Raw genomic sequence first — 15,808 nt, forward strand, 5'->3', positions numbered from 1 at the left:
GAGGTCCCCAGGATATCACCAGCCTCGACACAAGCCCCCACAATGCAATGGGCCCTGCAGGTGCAATCCATCATTCCAGCACAATCATCCCGGCCAATCTGTAACAATCTCAGCTTATCTTAATGGGCTGCTGTCAGTCAAAATGCAGGCTATCGAATAACCCGAGGAAATGTACAGAGACAAATTAAAACAGGATGAGAGGCAGATAAAACAGGACAGGAAAGAGAAATAAATGCCAAAAGGTGAAAATGAATTAATCAATGAATAAAATAAAATGGTGTCAAGAGGTCTCACAGGTCTTGTGTTTGTCAATTGTGTTCACATTTTGGACACTAGGCCCCGGTAATTTGAGAACAATTTGGTTCAGAGGCCAAAATGTGACAAGTTAGCTTGGCCAAGTTGCTTTGTCTGGCTGACAGCGGCTAATGGCATTCCCCATTGTCGTGTCACATTCCTGCGTGTCACAAACAACTGTGACATCGCCGCGGAATGGGGCTGCCTTTAGAACACCCAGTCCCCCGGTGAACGCCGAGTCCTCTCAAAGAAGGAGAGTCAATTAATGATGCCACCATTATATTTCCACAGAGACAAAGAGAGAAAGTAGAGAAGAGAAAGTAGGAGAGGAAAAGTGGGTGAGAGCAAGACAGTGAAAGAGAGAGAGACCAAGAGAGAGAGAGAGATATTTGCTACTTCAATTCCTTTAAAACATTTTTTTTATAATTGTTCATAAACTCAGTCATCTTAAATGCAAGTAAGCATTCCATCAAATTATACATAAGTCACTATAACTCAATATCTCAATAGTCGTATGTACACAGATATGTTAAAACATACACATGCAAAACATGATATGAAACTCATCCAAGGGCACCTGCCAATCTGAGACGCCTTCACTTAACATTTCCTGACCTCCTGTGCCCCCTTGTGGTGAAATAGTAGAGTGCAACAAAGGGCCCGTCCAAATACCTCCCCTACCCCTAGATTTTTGCCCTAACCCTCGTTTTTGCACGTGCATATGTAGGGCTAGGGTGTCCTATTACTTTAGGGAGCAAGGGGAAGTGCTATTTTCCCCTCAAAATCAACCCTTAAAATATAGCCAGGACCGAAAGGAAAACGAAGTGAAATTACTCAGGATACCGTGCAAGCTCAGCGAGCCGGCCAAATTTTTCATATATTTTCGCAAATAAGCATATTAAAATTTCGAAATATGTTGGAATATGCTAGTTTGATGCACATCTGATGGACTGTTGAGTTCTGAACACTAATGTTAGAAAATATCTCACGACGCTATCTGATGATGTTCATGATATCTGCTGAGTGCTTTGAGAGAGTCTGCCCATCAAATAACGATATCTGATTCTGATCTGGGTAGTTTCGTCAATATTTAATGTGTGTGTTCTGGCATTCACATGAACACTAATATCTTTGTTGATTAACCAGACGTAGATAAACCAGCACAGCCCACACAACAATGACCGCTGGAACGGGCATGTTCCTGAATGAAAATAGTAGCAGGCTACTACCGTAGATGCGTCCAGCTTTCGCGCCAAGGGACGTAGGTGAGCACGCGTTCTCACGATATATAGTGGTGTCCCAATTCATAGGAAAGATCTTCACCTCCACTTCCCTTGTCGAGGGGGCTTTAATGTTGAGGGCAATCAAAACCAAGTGGAAGTTTTAAGGGGGGAGAAATGGGACGGGCCCATAGTCATTCCTGAGGCAGCAAGTGAGCAAAAGAGTAGCTTGGACTGGAATAATAATGAATCTCTATCTTCTGAAGAACAGCCTACTAAAATGACTTTGAACACAAATGAATAGTTTATTGCAAATATACACAACATATTTTAGACTTTACACAACCTCTTTTTCAAAGCAAATAAATAATAAGGGCTGTCAGGGTGAGGTCCATCATATATTTTGAAGAACATTACAAACATCAAGATGTCTATGAACACAAATGCATAAAATGCACAAAACACTGTTTGGAATAACCATGTAGGAAAAGTGCTCATCAAAAAAAATCTTTGAAATGAGTAAAACAATATTGACCTTGAATAACATTTCCCTGAGTGTAAATAGACATTTTGGCATTGACAACCCTTGTGAGAGGGGTGCCCGATACACCTTCCATTAGACGTACAGACTTCTGGCACATACCTCCTTAACATAGTCACTGCGATGCACAGTTTCCAGCCTTACACACCCCCACTGCATGGCGTGGGTGTGCTGCGCACCACATACTCTGCATGTTTATGTACGGTCCTCCACATACTCATGTGCATGTGGCGGCTCAGTGCTGTGGTTTTGGTAAGCGTGTCTTTCCCCCCCCAGTGGTTTCCTGCGTCGGCTCCTGCCCCGGGTGTTCCGAGACTGGCCATGAAGTCATGTTCCTGTTTGCTCAAACAGCAGATGAGCTCACAGTACAGTTAGCAACACGTTACAGGTTTAAATCTTCATTTGTACAGTCTGTGGTTTAAACTCGCAGCAGTGAAATGAAAAAAAACGTTCGAAACTGGAACATGCAGTCTCACTTCCTGTCTCCGCTGTCATTAGAGCTCACGGTTCCGTCGTGGGATGATGATCTTGCGGTAGGTGCGCCTCTCCGAGATGTTGCGCCGGACCTTGATGATGGGTGGCGGTGCCGTCTCTAGCTCCAGCGAGGGGCTTGAGTGGGACCTCTTCATCCCGCCGTCCGCCTCGTCCTCCTCCTCCTCCTGGGCGTCCTTGCACACCTGGCGGTCAAACAGGCCCAGGTCGTCAGCAGTGACCTCGGACTTGGAGGTGCGCTTCAGGCTGCCCCAGGCCTCCAGCATCTGAACGTACACCTCATACCGGCATCTCTGCGTGGAGAGAAAAGACGTAAAGGCCGTTAGGTGGACAGTTACGACTGCAGTCCCACTTCACATCAAGTGTTCTTATTGTTGTGCACTTAGATAGGTGATAAATACTACCATAATACTATAACTACTGATCTAAGTACACCTTTTTCCATTTTACGATCCTTAATGTACACTACCTCAACTGAAACATCAAAGTACATTGTTTAATAACATGTATCATACTCAACGTGTATTGAATGTATTGAGTGATCATGTATTAACTTCATATTAACTTGGCCCTTGTATTAATTTGAAGCGCCAAGAGTGCACAGGGGCTTTGCTTAGACATCTGACACATGCACATGTATGGACTTTCTCAGTGTATCATATATGGCACTCAGTACATGAACTCACTGCAGTATAAACACAAAAGCCATCGTTCATATACAAACCGGAAATTTGACATTTGACAATTTCACAACATCCTCACAATTTGACATTTGACACACACACACGCAAATTTAAAATGTGACAACATCCTCCTGTGAAGATCAGAATAGTCATAACTCACACTCACACACACACACACACACACACACACACACACACACACACACACACACACACACACACACACACACACCTCATGCTGGAGGTACTCCTCTTTGACCTTGTACTCCTCCAGCTCCCTGGCTTTGGGCTTGCGTCCCTCGGACAGGCTCTGCTGCAGCGCGGCCAGGTCCTCCTGGAAGGACTGCAGCATGGAAGCATGGGACTGCAGCTGCTTGTCCTGTGGGAGAGTGGACCCAGCAAGAGCACGGCTTAGTACAACACTGGATATGTGGACCCAGCAAGAGCATGGCTTAGTACAACACTGGATATGTGGACTATGCATTAATCTTTCTCTAGTAATGGTTAATAAGGCCAGAACTTTAACAACGCTTTCTGTGTTGCAAACAAATGAGTCATAGACACCTACTGGGAGACAAAACTGGCTGAAAAGGGTAAATGAAACTCAACTAGGATTTGTATTATTAAGTATTTTTTCTCTAACTTTAGTGGTGATCTACTAAGTGAGGTACAAATAAATGTCAAATGAAAGCCTGCCGTGCAAAAGTGAAATTCTGCAACAAATCCTGCCAGTGAATTTCACCCATTAGGCCCACTTGGAAACACGAGTGAAATCTGTCTGGTTAACCCTAATCTTAACCCTAAAAATAAAACATCAAGACAGCAATTAACCTCAAAGAGTTCCTTTGCTAGAAAAGTGCCATTCCCCTGGAAAGGATTCAGTTACGGAATGTTCCATACCAGGGGAAGAGAGGACTGTGATGCGGGTAGAATGGGTCGGGAGAACTTCCGCTGAGAGCCCACCGCTGCCGGGAACGGAGGGGAGGAGTACAGGGCCGACACCAGGTTTATCCTACCAATCCAGGAGCTCAGCTGCTCTGTGGAACTGTGACGGACAGGAACAACTTAGCCAATAGGAGAGCTCCTGAGTCTTAGCTATACATCATAGGCTGAATTTCTCTCACACAGAGAGAAGCAGAATGTTAACATTTACATTCCATGATAAGTTCATAGTATGTTAGGCAGGTGCTTTATCCAAAGTAAATCAGAGGCACTGGATAACACAAAGCAGTATATATACACACCTATACACTTCAGGAATGTAATGTATATGTCATACCTCCAGTCTTTTATTTACTAATATTTCTGCAATAACAATCCAGTTAAATAAAAGTTAAATAAAAGCTTCAAAGCCTGTGCCAGCCCAGAGAGTACTCACGCAGCTTCAAACAGGAAAACTCTCCAGTCGGCCGTCTGCAGCCGAAAGACATACGGCCGCTTAGTGTAGTCCACGGCTCGCTCCGCCAGTGCGTGGTGCACGCTGACCACCTCCTCTGAGCTGTGCCAGTCTGAACTGTAGTCATCCTACAGACCCATTAGGAGTGGACAGAGGCAAAGGAGAGATAAGTAAGAAGGACACTACTGTAGGTTACACAGACTGACAGACACACAGTGTGTGTGTGTGTGTGTGTGTGTGTGTGTGTGTGTGTGTGAGAGAGAGAGAGAGTGAGAGAAAGAGAGAAAGAGAGAGAGAGGCAAAAGAGATAGAAGAAATAGAAAAATAACCCTGTCTCACTGCATGGTTACAAGTAACAAGTAACATGAATGTATGGGAAAGTTGACAAGGCGTCACAGCTGAACCCTCACCTTCTGTAAATACAGGACCATCCCCTTCAGCACAGCATAGAAGGTCTTCCAGCTTCTCTTTCCCCAAGGGGCTAAAAAACACATTCATCATGTAAGATTATATCATGCTGGCAATGTGGTGGCTAAGGAACTTGGCTAACATGCAGTAGCAACAAAAGGCATGGGTTTGATTCCTAGTTGTGCCCTTGAGCAAAGTACCTAACCCCAAGTTGTTCAAGGGAGACTGGCCCCTGCAATTGGTATCTTAATCACTTTGGATTAAAACATCAGCTAAATGCATAAGTAAATAAGACATTCGTGATGAAACCAAAGACAAAACAAAACAAAGGAAAAAAGCATTCAATGCTGAAATCGGGGGGGAAAACGCCCGCCAACCATGTTCCACACATGTTTTCGTTTCACCTAATAACCAAGAAGACAAACAGTACACTTATAAAGTTAGAAATACTTTAAATACTGAGCCTTGTCAGTGGGTTAAGGAAGCGGTTTACTTTGACGTAGCGACCCCGAGGCTATAGCTATATGCTATTTTGTTGCAAATGCATATTCCGGTCTTACTCAAACCTATTCTGATAAATGTTGTTAACATTACCAACGATCATCTAAAAATAGACCATATATTTGAGGTTAGACCGAACTTTCCCTTTAAGCTGAAATCTCAAGGATATTTCGGAGAGTCCTCTGCTAAGACAATCACCATGCTCCCCACACACTCACTGCGTTTGCCGTCGATGTCGGCGTGAGCCTTGCGTTTGAGGAAGCCCTTGTGGAAGACGGTGGCCTTCTTGTCATGGGGGACACTCAGGAAGGGGTTGCCTTTGGAGCGCATCGCTGGGTCAGTAGCCGCATCCTCCGGTAACATCATGGAGCTCTGCAGCTCTTTCTCATCTCTGGGGGGATCACACCATACAGAGAGATATTATCAGAGCTCATGATTAAGAAGATTATATTGTCAGGAAAAGGAGGGAGGGAGAGAGAGCAAGAGAGAGAGAGAGAGAGAGCCTATGTGAGAGAGAGAGTGAAAGAGTGAGCGAGAGACCATGAGAGAGTGAGAGAGAAAAAGAGAGTGAGATGGACAGAGAGATTATAGACAGACAAGTAAGGATGCAATATCAGTAATCAATCCCAACTCTGCTGTAGTTGTAAATATTTTAGGCAGGTTCTACTCACACTGCCCACTCCAAAGGCTCATTCTTGATAGAGTTGTACAGGCCCTGAAACAGAAGTTTTCATATTTACTCACTTGGAGGTTTTTCTTTTTTTGTTCTTCAGTGATTTTCTTTGTCGGTTGTGTATTGAAATAGTGAATTTAAAACAGAAACAATACAAACCATTGTTTTTTTTTTTAATGATCTCCCAACACACTACTCGTCATATGACATGAAAGGAAATCTAGCACAGAGCTACTTGTCTAGTCTCATGTTAATGAGCAGATTTAGGCCCAGATTACCTTTAGCACATCTTTATTGAAGTTTTCCCCGTCGTTCATCCCATCCAGATTGGACACAAAGTTGGACTGTGACATGGCTTTACCCACATTCTGTAGACCAGACCAAAAGCAAACTTCGCTGAGACAATGATCAAGAAACTCAATAGAAAATGATATGTCAAATAATTTCTTGTCAGGTCCGATCGCTTTCTGTGTATATCTGTGTGAATGTGCAACTTCAGAATGTATTCTTAGATGTCGCAGACTTGTATCAAAATACAGTATACCGGTACTTATTATAACAGTAATATGTGGTTTTACTCTGCTCTGTGTATTTAAATACACACTAAGTATACACACTGTCATGACTAATTCATAACCTGCTTTCTTTTCAGTGGTGGCCTTTGAACGCACGTACATATTTCACACTCACCTGTCCATGAAGATCACTGTTCAGAAGCATCATAGCACAGGTGAGAGTCAGAACTGCACCTATGGGAAAAAGAATGCCCTTGTTTGAATCGAAACCTCTATCCGGATCAACCATACCACCATACTATTCAATGAGCTAACTAGGCTTGGCAGCAGATGTTCATCCTGATCGCTTTCCACAAAGAGTATCCTGACACTTTAAAATACTCATCCACGTTTCCATGGAAAAAAACGAACGACAGTGTGTGAATAGCTGAACTACATTATAGATGAGTCATCAATAGCTAATGAAGCGCAAACAACAGGCGCGGATTACTCGTAATTGCAGTTTGAACCGAGCCCAGCTGAATCAGAGCTCCCTGGCCCTAGGTCAGTTACCTGCCGAGGGGAAGGCGTGTGGATTACACTCCTGGAGGCGGCTGGAGAAACGCTGTAGAACCCTTTCCCGCTCCTGCGTCTCACCGATCAGCACCACCACTTTCAGGAAAGACCTGGCAGGAGAGAGCAAGGGGACAGAACCAGTGAGTTTCGCTCTGTTCTCAGTATGACAAGATGGAGCTTACTTGAAAGGTCATGAGCTAGATAAGCAGTTCATGATTAGGGATGTAACGGTATGAAAATTTAACCTCACGGTTATAGTGACCAAAATTATCACGGTTTTCGGTATTATCGCGGTATTTTTTAAAATATGTTCAGAAAGCACTGATAGGCCTACACAAGCTGAAATAGTTTCAAAAAGTGTCCCGTTCACTTTTTCCTTGGTCATGTTTAATTGGCTATATGCTTATAGCTTAACTTACCCTACCATGACTTGGAGTTTGCTATTTCTGTTATTTGGATCCAATGAGTGAGACCAAAGTAAATGTTTGAAATAAAACTTTAGGCTACTGTATTCTCCTGATAACATGAGAGGAATGGATTTAATGTGGACGCGAACATAGAAAGACGCAGAGTGGCTACATGATACAGTGCCAGTTTTGTGGTGAAAATTTTCCGCCTTTTAAAATCAGGTGGAGCCTAATCCGAGTCCCAGTTAAAACCATCAATTAGACAAGAGAATTAGTAGGGTACCAGTTTTGTTTCATTGTACCAGGCCTACTGTATGTCAAAAGCCGGCTCGGATGAAGCTGGGAGGGATTAAACACACGGTTTCCACACCGTGGTAATCAACCACGATAATTATGATATTTGAAATGAAAACGGTAATTGTTATCGTCAACATTTTTATCGCGGTTTACCATTATACCGGTAATCGTTACATCCCTATTTTCATGATAGTGTTATTTTTTCATATCCAAATGGTTATATCTTACCTAAGATTGATCATATCTTCTAATATCCATATACAATGTATTTCCTTTCCCAAACACACACACACACACACACACACACACACACACACGCACACGCACACGCACACGCACACGCACACGCACACGCACACACACACATCATATGAAGGAATAGACCAGACTCAGCAGAAACTCACCTCAAAGCCTGGTCCAGAGTTTGACCCGTGAAGTCAAAGAACTTCAGATACTCCTCTCCAACAGCACGGCTGAAATCATTACTAAAACAGAGTTGGCACAAGTGAAAAACTCCTCTCTGTTTCTTATTACCTCAGTGCACGGGTATAAGGAAGTGAGAAAAAATGTGTGGCTGCGCAATCACTTATACAACAATGGATTTTTGTTTTGTCTTGACAACACATTTTTTGTTCAGTTTTCTTGGTTTGTTAGTTTCCTTCTTTGGCTTTTAGTGTACATATGTAGCATGGATAAGGATGACTTAGCAGTAATGCTGTGACATGATCCTCTCTCTCACACACCCACACCCACACTCACACCCACACACACATGCAAACATACCCACACAAGCAAACACACACACAGGCTAACACACACACACACAAGCAAACACACACACACGCTAACACACACACACACACACACACACACACGCTAACACACACACACACACACACACACACATGCTAACACACACACACACACACACACACACAGCCACAAGTGTCCCTGTGAGTGCCCCATCACTCTTACTCTTTGTCCAGATGTCGGACCACATCTGTGCGGTGAATGCCCTCCAGCCTGAAGAGCTTCTCCGCCAGCCTGCGCGCCTCATCTCTGTCTACCGCCCCTCCGTTCATGTACGGCTCTGCCGCCACTGCCTCCTCCTTCTCCTCCTCCTCCTCCTCCGAATCCCCTGTCTCCTGCATCTGTCCCTCCAACTGCTCCGTCGTCTCCTCCATATGCCTCTCTAATGAGTCCTCTCCCTCCGTCACACTCGCAGGCTGCTCTGTCGGTGTCTGTTTGTGTGCGCTAGATTGAGCACATTCAGGCTGCTCTGTTCCTTCAGTCTGTTGTGACGCCTCTGTTGTCTCGAGGTGCTCCTCCTCTAGTTGTTTGGTTTCGGATTGTTCCGGACAGTTGTCTGTTTGAACAGCTTCTCCTGACTGATCCATTGGAGCCTGTTCCGATTCATCTGTTATTTCGCTCTCAGTTGACTCTTTAGTTTCAGTCTGTGTTGTCTGTTCTGTGGGGTTTGTCTCAGCTGACTCTTCAGCTTGACTTGTCTCAGCTGACTCTACCCCCTGAGGCTCATCTGGCTGTTCTATCAATTTGGTCATATCAGAGTCCTCCATATCAGCCTCCTCAGGATGCTGTGTCTTATCGGAGAGTCCACCTTTCAATGTCTTGTCCGTGTGTTCCGCCTGTGGTGTCGCTTGTTCTGTCTCTGAGGGTTCTGATTCCATTGTACACAGAGACGGTTCTGTCTCCTCGGAATCTAAAGAGGCTTGTTGCTGCTGTTGCTGCTCCTCAGCTTCCAAGTTCTCCACCTTTGGCTCGTCAACCAAACACTTCAGCGCCTCTGTCTTTTCTAAACACTGATCTGTTTCCTCCAGGTCTCCACCTTTTACACATTCAGAGGTCTGACTGGTCTCAGTCCTTTCAGCTTCTGTAGTATCCCCTAATGGCTCCTCAGTCACCTCCTCAGTTGGTGCAGACGATGCGGCTTCATGCATCAGCTGAGTGACCTCTGACATCTCCCCCTCGTTCGACCCTTCTGACCCCTCCTCACATGCTGAGGTCTCCCCTGGGTCGCTGAAGCTCTCCGGCTGGGGCTCCTCTCCTGTCTCTGGACGTTCCTCTTGCTCCACGTGGTCACCGTGTGGCTGTGACGAATCCTCCCCGCCGTCTGAGTCGCTTCCTGGGGGCTGGAGGCAGTCCTGGGCCTCGGTGGGCTCAGGCAGCGTCATCTGGTCCGCAGACGTGGGGTCCTCGTCAGGGTCACACCGTTCGTCTTCCCCTGACAGTGGTATTTCCTCTGAGTCTGTGCTCTGCTGGGTCACTGCAGTCGGCTCCCTGTAAACAATAAATTCACACACTAGTACAGTACAGCTCCACCAAAACTTGAAGTATACTGTACATGTTGTTCTTACTTGTAAGTTGTAGGCAAGCTAAGAATACATTTCACATTTTAACCATAACAATGAAGTCTTTTTATACTGTACATGTTAAAAGGTTTTAAAAACGTTCTAGTGGTCAACAATTGTAGTTAGGAACACAAGCGTAATTACTTGTACTATGCACAGGTTTTAGATTACATTAGTAAGCCATGTGTTTGTATAAACATACACACCCTACTGTGTCCTTGTCATCATAGCACAAACTGCTGTTTGTCCACCACACACATTCTTCATCTTTAGCCAAGTCACTCCACATGGTCTCCTTCTCATCCACCACCTCCAGTGTCTCGCCATCACTTCCTCCATCTGTGCAGCAGCTCAGCTCCTGCTCCTCCTGCTCCGTGTCTGTTATGGTCACTGGGAGGGGCTGGTGCTCCTCCACCTCCTCCTCCTTCTTCTCCTCCTCTTTTCCAGGAGTCTCTGGATGACCACTGCTGCTTTCTGGGATGTCGGATGTCTCAGTGCTCGCCTCTGCCTCTGCTGGGGCCATCTCCTCCACTGTGGGCTCTTCAGGCTGACTTATCTCTGTATGTAACACAATGGCGCTCATTAATACAGTCAGACTACAGCCTCAGGGCACTGATATCACATTCCATGAGCCGAGCCGCAAATGGAATTGAATGACTCAAGTGTCACTGGGAGGCCAGGATTTTGAATTAGATGACGAGAGGGCGTTGCCGACTCAGAGAGGAAACAAAAGTCATATTTCCATAAAAAAACAACACTATAATTCATATTTCCATAAAAAAACAACACTATAATTCATACAGAATAAAAAATAAATTTAATTTGTAGCAGTCAGTACAATACTACCAAGGATAACTTTTCCATGAGATAAAAAGAGGTTTTAATAGTTATTAACCAGAAACCTATCAACATTGAGTAATGTTTGGAACAGCTGTGAGCTATTCATCCTCACATGCCTGACACCTTGAGCCAAAAAAGGGTTGTATGAAACAAATAACCTTTTCCATAAAAACCACACTTTGGTTGAAGAGCAAATGTCCTAAATGGAAGTTTAATGTGGCTGGAAAGTATTCTTTAATCTTTTTTCAGAGCAGCATAAACATCTAACAGCGTAAGCTTCTAAATGGAAATAATGTAGGCTAACACACCTCCATCAGCAGACAGAGACAGGTCTTCCTTATCACCTGTCACCATCAGAGATATCATCAGATCCGCCTCCACAGAATCACTGGCCTGTCGTGTGAAGTACAACACAGACGGCGCGGCATTAGGACATAGCCAGTTGCAAACAGGGGAGACACAACAGAAGGACAGACACACATACACACAAACACACACACACACACACACACACACACACACCGTGGCGTGTGAATGAGGACAACTTTGTGGAGGGTTTGCGGCTACCCATGTTTTCATTCTGTTGCATTCACACTCATCATGAAACTGAACAAATTAATTAATTTTGACAAGAGGAAACAGACCCAGATCCAGAGACAACTTTTGCACAGTCCAGCACAGTTACAATTCCACAGGAAGTAGACCATTAAGGCACATAGACATTAAGACAAGAAGACACGAGGATACACATAATTCCAATATAACCTGGATATCTTACTGCCTTACTGTCTGTCACCCATGAATATGCAAGGCGAGGCAACTGTATTTATATGTAACGTAATTCATACACATTTGCAATTCAAAGCACTTTGCAAATGAGTTATGTTTGTAATGTAGATGGCATGAAATACATCCTAACCACATCAGACTTTCGATCTGAGTGCCATACCTGTTGGTCGGAATCAGTGCGCTGCTCTGACAACGTCACCGACTTTGGTAACTTGACCTCATTACCATCAGGCACTGGCAGCATGTTGTCAGTCGACACAGAGTCTGTGGGTGTTGATGGGACCATAGAAAGAGGGTTAACCACCCAGTCTGGACTGACTCCATCACTGCAGCTCAGCTCGTCCACAGAGCTGCTGTCCGTCATTGGCGAGGGGAGGTCCGTGGGGGTGGTGGGCACTTCCCATTGGACCGTGGCGAAGGAGAGCGGCACAGCGGGATGGGTGATGGGGTAAGCGGCGAAAGACTCGGGCTCGTCACAGGGCATGGGTCCCATCCCAGAATGAAGGCTTCTGTCCCCACACAGGTCTATGGAACTCCCTTCATCCAAAATACTGGGGATGACGCTCTGAAACCCAGCATAAAGAAGACCATTCGCTTCCTCCTCCATCTTGACTCTTGGCGTCAGTTCAGTTCAGTTTCACTCGTGGGTGGTGACAGGGGCGTTCATTCTGATATCCGCTGAACGCCACAGTAGCAACATCCAGGCTTTGGAGGTGAAAAAATAAGCTATTTCAACACTTACTGCAGCACTATCTGAAAGACATGAACATGTCATCGGTGAACAGTGATTAAAACATGCTATTACACAGCAGATTTCAGTGAGCCCCTTAAACAATACTCTATCATGATCATGAAATCCCTAAAACATACAAAAAGATGTCATTCAGTTTTTACAGTTACCCAAGTTCATAATCCTTCTATTTTTAGAGTTGGAAAGCAACAAATGACTTTTTAGCTAAACTATGACAAGGATTTTATACACTGACACAAAACAAACAATAGATAAAGCGGTTGAGCAGGTCCTCTTTCTGAGAGCACACACCAGCCACTCCCTCACAAGCAACAGCAACGATAGACAACAAAGCTATTCTGTCACATCAAATAAGTGACAAACTTTTAAGCATAGTTATTAGTGAGGACATGTCTAATGGACCTCATGTAATTGAGTGGTAATGATTTTACATTAACAGAAAATTCAGACTAAAGTCAATCTTAAACTGCCAGCAACCCTCATCAGTTATGCAAATGGATGATCATAAGCTCCACACTAGGCGAAGTTAACATCCTCAAACATCACCTGCTAATATAACTGAATAAAGAGAAAAAGCACTTACTAGTCACTGTACCGTCAAAACTGCCCTTAAACATTAAGATTATCTGTCAGGAACCACCGTGCTCTTCAGCCTGAACGGATGTGCTTTGCAATGTGCGTTTTTTTGCTGAAATGCAGGAGTGCATTTGAACTTCCTGACCACAAATGACAAACCTCCACTGCGAGATACTGTGTGGAGGCAGAGAAGGTGTCAAGCAAAGATTAAGCCAGACACTAGTCGTTTGAGGGCGTGGGGCTGAGTTTCATTCATGTGACCTCACCATGCCAATTTATCTTTTTCTCCTATCACAATGATACTAATAAATTAAATGTTTGCTGTCATAGTCGACTCAATGTCCCTCCTTTCCACTTGGATGCACACACACACACACACATACACACACACAAAGAGAACATACTGAGAACCACTGTTGAGATATTAGGCTTTAACATTTAAATGAGTGTTTGGAAGACAAATACAAGTTAAGGAACTACACCAAGCCCAGCAGATACGAACAAACTCACCACAACAAAGAGTGTGTGTGTGTAGTGTCCCTTACATCCACTTCTCTCTTTTTAGGTTCTCTCTCTCTCACTCACAACTTTCTCTGTGTTATACTCACATCATCTAACCAACATCCGGGTCCATGTTGCCTTCAGCTTCCTGTGGTGATGTTCACTTCTCACTTCCTGTTGAAAAAAAGTATGAAATATTACACCGAGGACGGGGCGTGCCACACAAACAACACCAACTTTCCTTAATTAGGGCTGCTTTAAGTTGCAGCACTTTGCAGCCATACAAATAATGCATTAGAGCACCATAAAGTAGGCTACATAGCCTACATCACATGTACAGGCATGTACACATGTTCAGCCTTTCCTTAGGTCTACAGAGAACTAATGTCTCGCTGAGAAAGGGCAGGCAATCCAGTGAGAATTTTGACACAAAATGTTCCTCAGTCATGTTTGGTATAATAACACTGACACATGACATCTAATGTGAGATCTCTGCCACGGCCTTAAGCTCCGCTCTATTGTAGCCTACACATTAGAGAAGCTGGTGTTGTGGTTTATACTGTAGTAGCCTTTGTGTTCTTGATTTTGAGAGGCTTCAAAAACTTCTACAATAAGGCAAAAAAAGTAGAAGTAGAAAAGGGGGAACAAGATCTATTAAGCAACAGACAGAATTAGGCCTATCAGCTGCTGACTTTCATATTGCGCAACTCATAGCAACTCATTGGATGCTGGACATGTGTTTTCTAAGGTCATCACTCACAGAGACAGAGAAACAGACAGACTGGCAGGCAGACAGTTAGATTAACATGGGAGAAGCAGTCAGTGTAACATTCAAGACAGTCATGGTAACATAGAAACTAGCCTAGACTTCAACCAAAGAATTTATTCAAAGAACGCTTGGTTGGGAAATCCTCAAGCCTTTTAACCCCAGGTCACTACACTAATCATCTTCATATAGCCTACTTACCACTCTGATATTTAAGTCAAAGCCACGTTTAGGTGCGCATCCTACACGGCCAACTGCACACCAAATGTCTTCCCGAAACTCCTTAAGAGGGCAGCAGGTGCTGCTCGGCAGCCTCAGCTCAGTAGCTCAGTAGTGGAATCATCATAACAAACCCAGCATGCGCTGTCCTTTTCGCGCGCCAAGTGTCAAAGGAGAGACACCTGCAAACTCACAAGAACCTTCCTCTTTCCTTCATCCAGGCCCTAATGTTTGGTTCTAGCCTACTCCGGTTACTCTGATATGGATCGTAGACACACCGGATCAAATATCGTATCGGTGATTAGGCTACATCAGTGGCAAAGGTGTGGAACAGAGGACGTTGACACAGTGACAACTGGACATGAAAAAACATGCAAAGCAGAGAGAAAGGCACTGTTGATTGGAGGACACCTAAACGCGGAAAGATAGGCTACCTGTGATAGTGAAGCCGACACCCATCGCCCGAGGGCATTTGACTGGAGAAAAGTTAAACAGCATTCCTCCCATTCGTTCATCCACTAGAGGGGGTAGGACAAGACATTCTTGCTTTCATTGAAGTATTTGTGGTGAGAAGTTGATGTTAGGCTTACTATTAGCCTAATGATAATTGCACCCATACAAAAGTATAACTCCAGGGTGAGTGTCAAAATGGCAGAGCTCTAGAACTACTTCGTATGAAGGAAGCAGTATTTTGGACATGAAAAACTGCAGTGCAACAACACTACAGCAAGTTACTGCAGAAAAGCATGTATTTTGGACATTTAAATTGCATTGTAGCCTATTTCAGAACAAATATAATGAAATAGCGTTTTTTTGTCCAGTGACTGCAGTTATTTTTGTAAGGGCGCGTGGTGTTTGACAAGGCGCGCAAGGGTAGATAGGCCTGCAGGGAGCATTTAACTAGATGAAATGCCTATTAAGAAGCTGTTTAACTTAGATAACAGAGTTTTTATGTTGCTCGTAGACAGGCTGTTTTGTTCCAACGTTTCTAACACCTGCAGCTTTCCCTCATTTT

General features: G+C 44.3%; 1 protein-coding gene across 5 annotated transcripts; it reads right to left on the reverse strand.

The window, feature by feature from the left end:
* Positions 1-1,805: 1,805 nt before the first annotated feature.
* LOC125305156 (PH and SEC7 domain-containing protein 2) lies at positions 1,806-15,094 on the reverse strand. 5 transcript variants are annotated; one of them, XM_048259777.1, is made up of 18 exons: positions 14,776-15,094; positions 13,916-13,982; positions 13,315-13,481; positions 12,141-12,733; positions 11,500-11,584; positions 10,558-10,909; positions 8,958-10,280; positions 8,387-8,467; positions 7,276-7,388; positions 6,899-6,957; positions 6,487-6,576; positions 6,207-6,250; positions 5,754-5,926; positions 5,037-5,107; positions 4,609-4,754; positions 4,131-4,275; positions 3,463-3,609; positions 1,806-2,840 (listed from the first exon to the last, which is right to left on the reverse strand). In XM_048259777.1, exons 4-18 carry the CDS (start codon positions 12,585-12,587, stop codon positions 2,550-2,552), a joined length of 3,567 nt encoding a protein of 1,188 aa, XP_048115734.1. In that variant the 5' UTR covers positions 12,588-12,733; positions 13,315-13,481; positions 13,916-13,982; positions 14,776-15,094; the 3' UTR covers positions 1,806-2,549. The 5 variants fall into 5 exon arrangements, with proteins under 5 accessions (XP_048115734.1, XP_048115737.1, XP_048115736.1 ...); XM_048259780.1 differs by lacking the exon at positions 13,315-13,481 and having other exon boundaries at positions 12,141-12,729; XM_048259779.1 differs by lacking the exon at positions 13,315-13,481.
* Between the last annotated feature and the right edge of the window lie 714 nt (positions 15,095-15,808).

This window comes from Alosa alosa, chromosome 12 (assembly GCF_017589495.1).
Source record: "Alosa alosa isolate M-15738 ecotype Scorff River chromosome 12, AALO_Geno_1.1, whole genome shotgun sequence".
NCBI lineage: Eukaryota > Metazoa > Chordata > Actinopteri > Clupeiformes > Clupeidae > Alosa > Alosa alosa.

Bases quoted from the DNA above. Each gene is read 5' to 3' on its own strand.
- LOC125305156 (XM_048259780.1), bottom strand. From the start codon at position 12,587: ATGGAGGAGGAAGCGAATGGTCTTCTTTATGCTGGGTTTCAGAGCGTC. The intron at 10,910-11,499 runs GTGTGTTAGCCT...TGTTACATACAG, and splicing joins GTCTCTGTCTGCTGATGGAG to AGATAAGTCAGCCTGAAGAG. The intron at 4,276-4,608 runs GTGAGTACTCTC...TGTCCGTCACAG, and splicing joins GTTTTCCTGTTTGAAGCTGC to TTCCACAGAGCAGCTGAGCT.